We start from the raw sequence: 1,749 nt of genomic DNA, 5'->3' as shown, positions 1-1,749 counted from the left end.
AATCTGTTATGAATTATTATTTCAGTTCTCAAAATAACTGAAAAATTTCTTAATATTTTAATAGGATAGATCAACATAATAATAGCAAGAGAGGATATCACATTTAAATTATTTCTAAAAAATGGTATCACAAAATTTATAGACTCATATATATTTTTTCATATTGGATATTTATCAAAAATAATTTTTTAAACTTAGAATATTTTACTGTCAATCAAAAATTATAACAGATTGTATGATTCATACGTTTGTTATATGTACATAATAAATATGTATTATGTATATAATTTAAATAAAAAACAGTAACGTATTGATTTTGCAATGGAATTGTCCTTCATTTGAGAACGATAAAAATATTATATTAAAAAAAAACAATGATATTGCACATCACTTTAACACGATACTGAAATATTTTTGAACAATAAGATTTAGATTATTTTATTATAGATTCTGGTAATTCATACAAATTAATAATTATGAAATTAATAAACATTAGTATTAAATAAATGCGAAGATAATATATAAAATAATATAATTTTTTAAACTACATTTACATTAATAAAACTTAAATTTGCAATATATCTAAATCTTAATATTTAAGATATTTCAGTATTTATTGAATTAGAATAGCGACATATTTCCATAAATATGTGGTAAACAAATAATTTCAATAATAGCATTCCCATAACCAGCAAAATCTCATACACAAATAAAATTCTCGATCTAATTGTGTCGTGAACGAATATTTGTAACTTATGTCATATTGATGAGATAAAATTATATACTTATTGAGAAATTTCTTTAAAAGTTGCATATACAGATTATATTTTATAACATATATATAACAATAATTTTCCAAGTCTGTTGGACATGTTGCATAAATCGCTTATGAACAATATATGCTTATCACACGCAACTTTTTTTTACAATATAAGAATATTCCAACATTCATATATTCCCATCGCTATTATTAAATATGGAATGAATGCAATGGGCATTTCGAGTATGAGAATTCATAGCATTCTAAATTTTAATTCTTACTGGGCAGTCTTAAGAAGTTGATGGTTATCGGGTTTGCATATAAAACAAGTCAAATATTATTCTTAACGTCGATGGTGCAAAATAAACATAAATCGCCAAAAGCCTTGATAATAACAGAAATTTACGTAGCAGTCGAAGTTTGTTGTTGCGGATTATATTCCAATAATGCTATTGGAAACGTCTTGATGTGCGTTTGCCATTGCGCCGATAGTTGGAAGAATTTTACACCATACCATTCGGTACCATCAATACTCACTGTAATAAGAATAATATCATTTTGATCTATTTTGATCAATGCAATTATTTAATGTGAATTTTAAATTGTTGATTAATCAAAGCAATAATAATAATAATAATAATAAAGAAACAGTTTTTGCGACATTCAAATCTTCTATTTACTTTATATTATACAGGATGAGTAACAAATTTCACCCGGACTGATAAAATATCTTGAAAATTAAGTATTTCCGAAAGAAATGTTTCCTACAAAAGCTGTAGAGTTTTAAATGATCTATTCACTGATCTAGTCAGTCTGATATTTTCTTATAGCATTTTGGATAGCTCTTGATATCAGTTATTAAATTCTTACCAAAAATAGGGTATTATATTAAAAAAAATCAATGTGACCTTGACCTGTCCTTGACAATATCACCCAATGTCAGACTGACCACAGATCAGTGAGTAGATCATTTAAAACCTTATAATTTT

The 1,749-nt window shown here is 24.9% G+C and overlaps 1 protein-coding gene across 3 annotated transcripts in view; it reads right to left on the bottom strand.

Annotated features, from left to right (window-relative positions):
• Positions 1 to 822: 822 nt before the first annotated feature.
• The window catches only part of LOC108754780 (phosphofurin acidic cluster sorting protein 2), a 13,575-nt gene continuing 12,648 nt past the window's right edge, over positions 823 to 1,749 (bottom strand). For all 3 annotated transcript variants that reach the window (XM_018497366.1, XM_018497367.1, XM_018497369.1), the window contains one exon: positions 823 to 1,296. In XM_018497366.1, the coding sequence (XP_018352868.1) occupies positions 1,163 to 1,296 (134 nt within the window). In that variant the 3' untranslated portion in view covers positions 823 to 1,162. The remainder of the gene's footprint in view (positions 1,297 to 1,749) is intronic.

The sequence above is a fragment of the Trachymyrmex septentrionalis genome, unplaced genomic scaffold (assembly GCF_001594115.1).
Source record: "Trachymyrmex septentrionalis isolate Tsep2-gDNA-1 unplaced genomic scaffold, Tsep1.0 scaffold80, whole genome shotgun sequence".
In the NCBI taxonomy this organism is placed as follows: Eukaryota; Metazoa; Arthropoda; class Insecta; order Hymenoptera; family Formicidae; genus Trachymyrmex; species Trachymyrmex septentrionalis.
The sequence above is the reverse complement of the archived record's forward strand: the minus strand, read 5'-3'. Positions and strand labels throughout refer to the sequence as shown.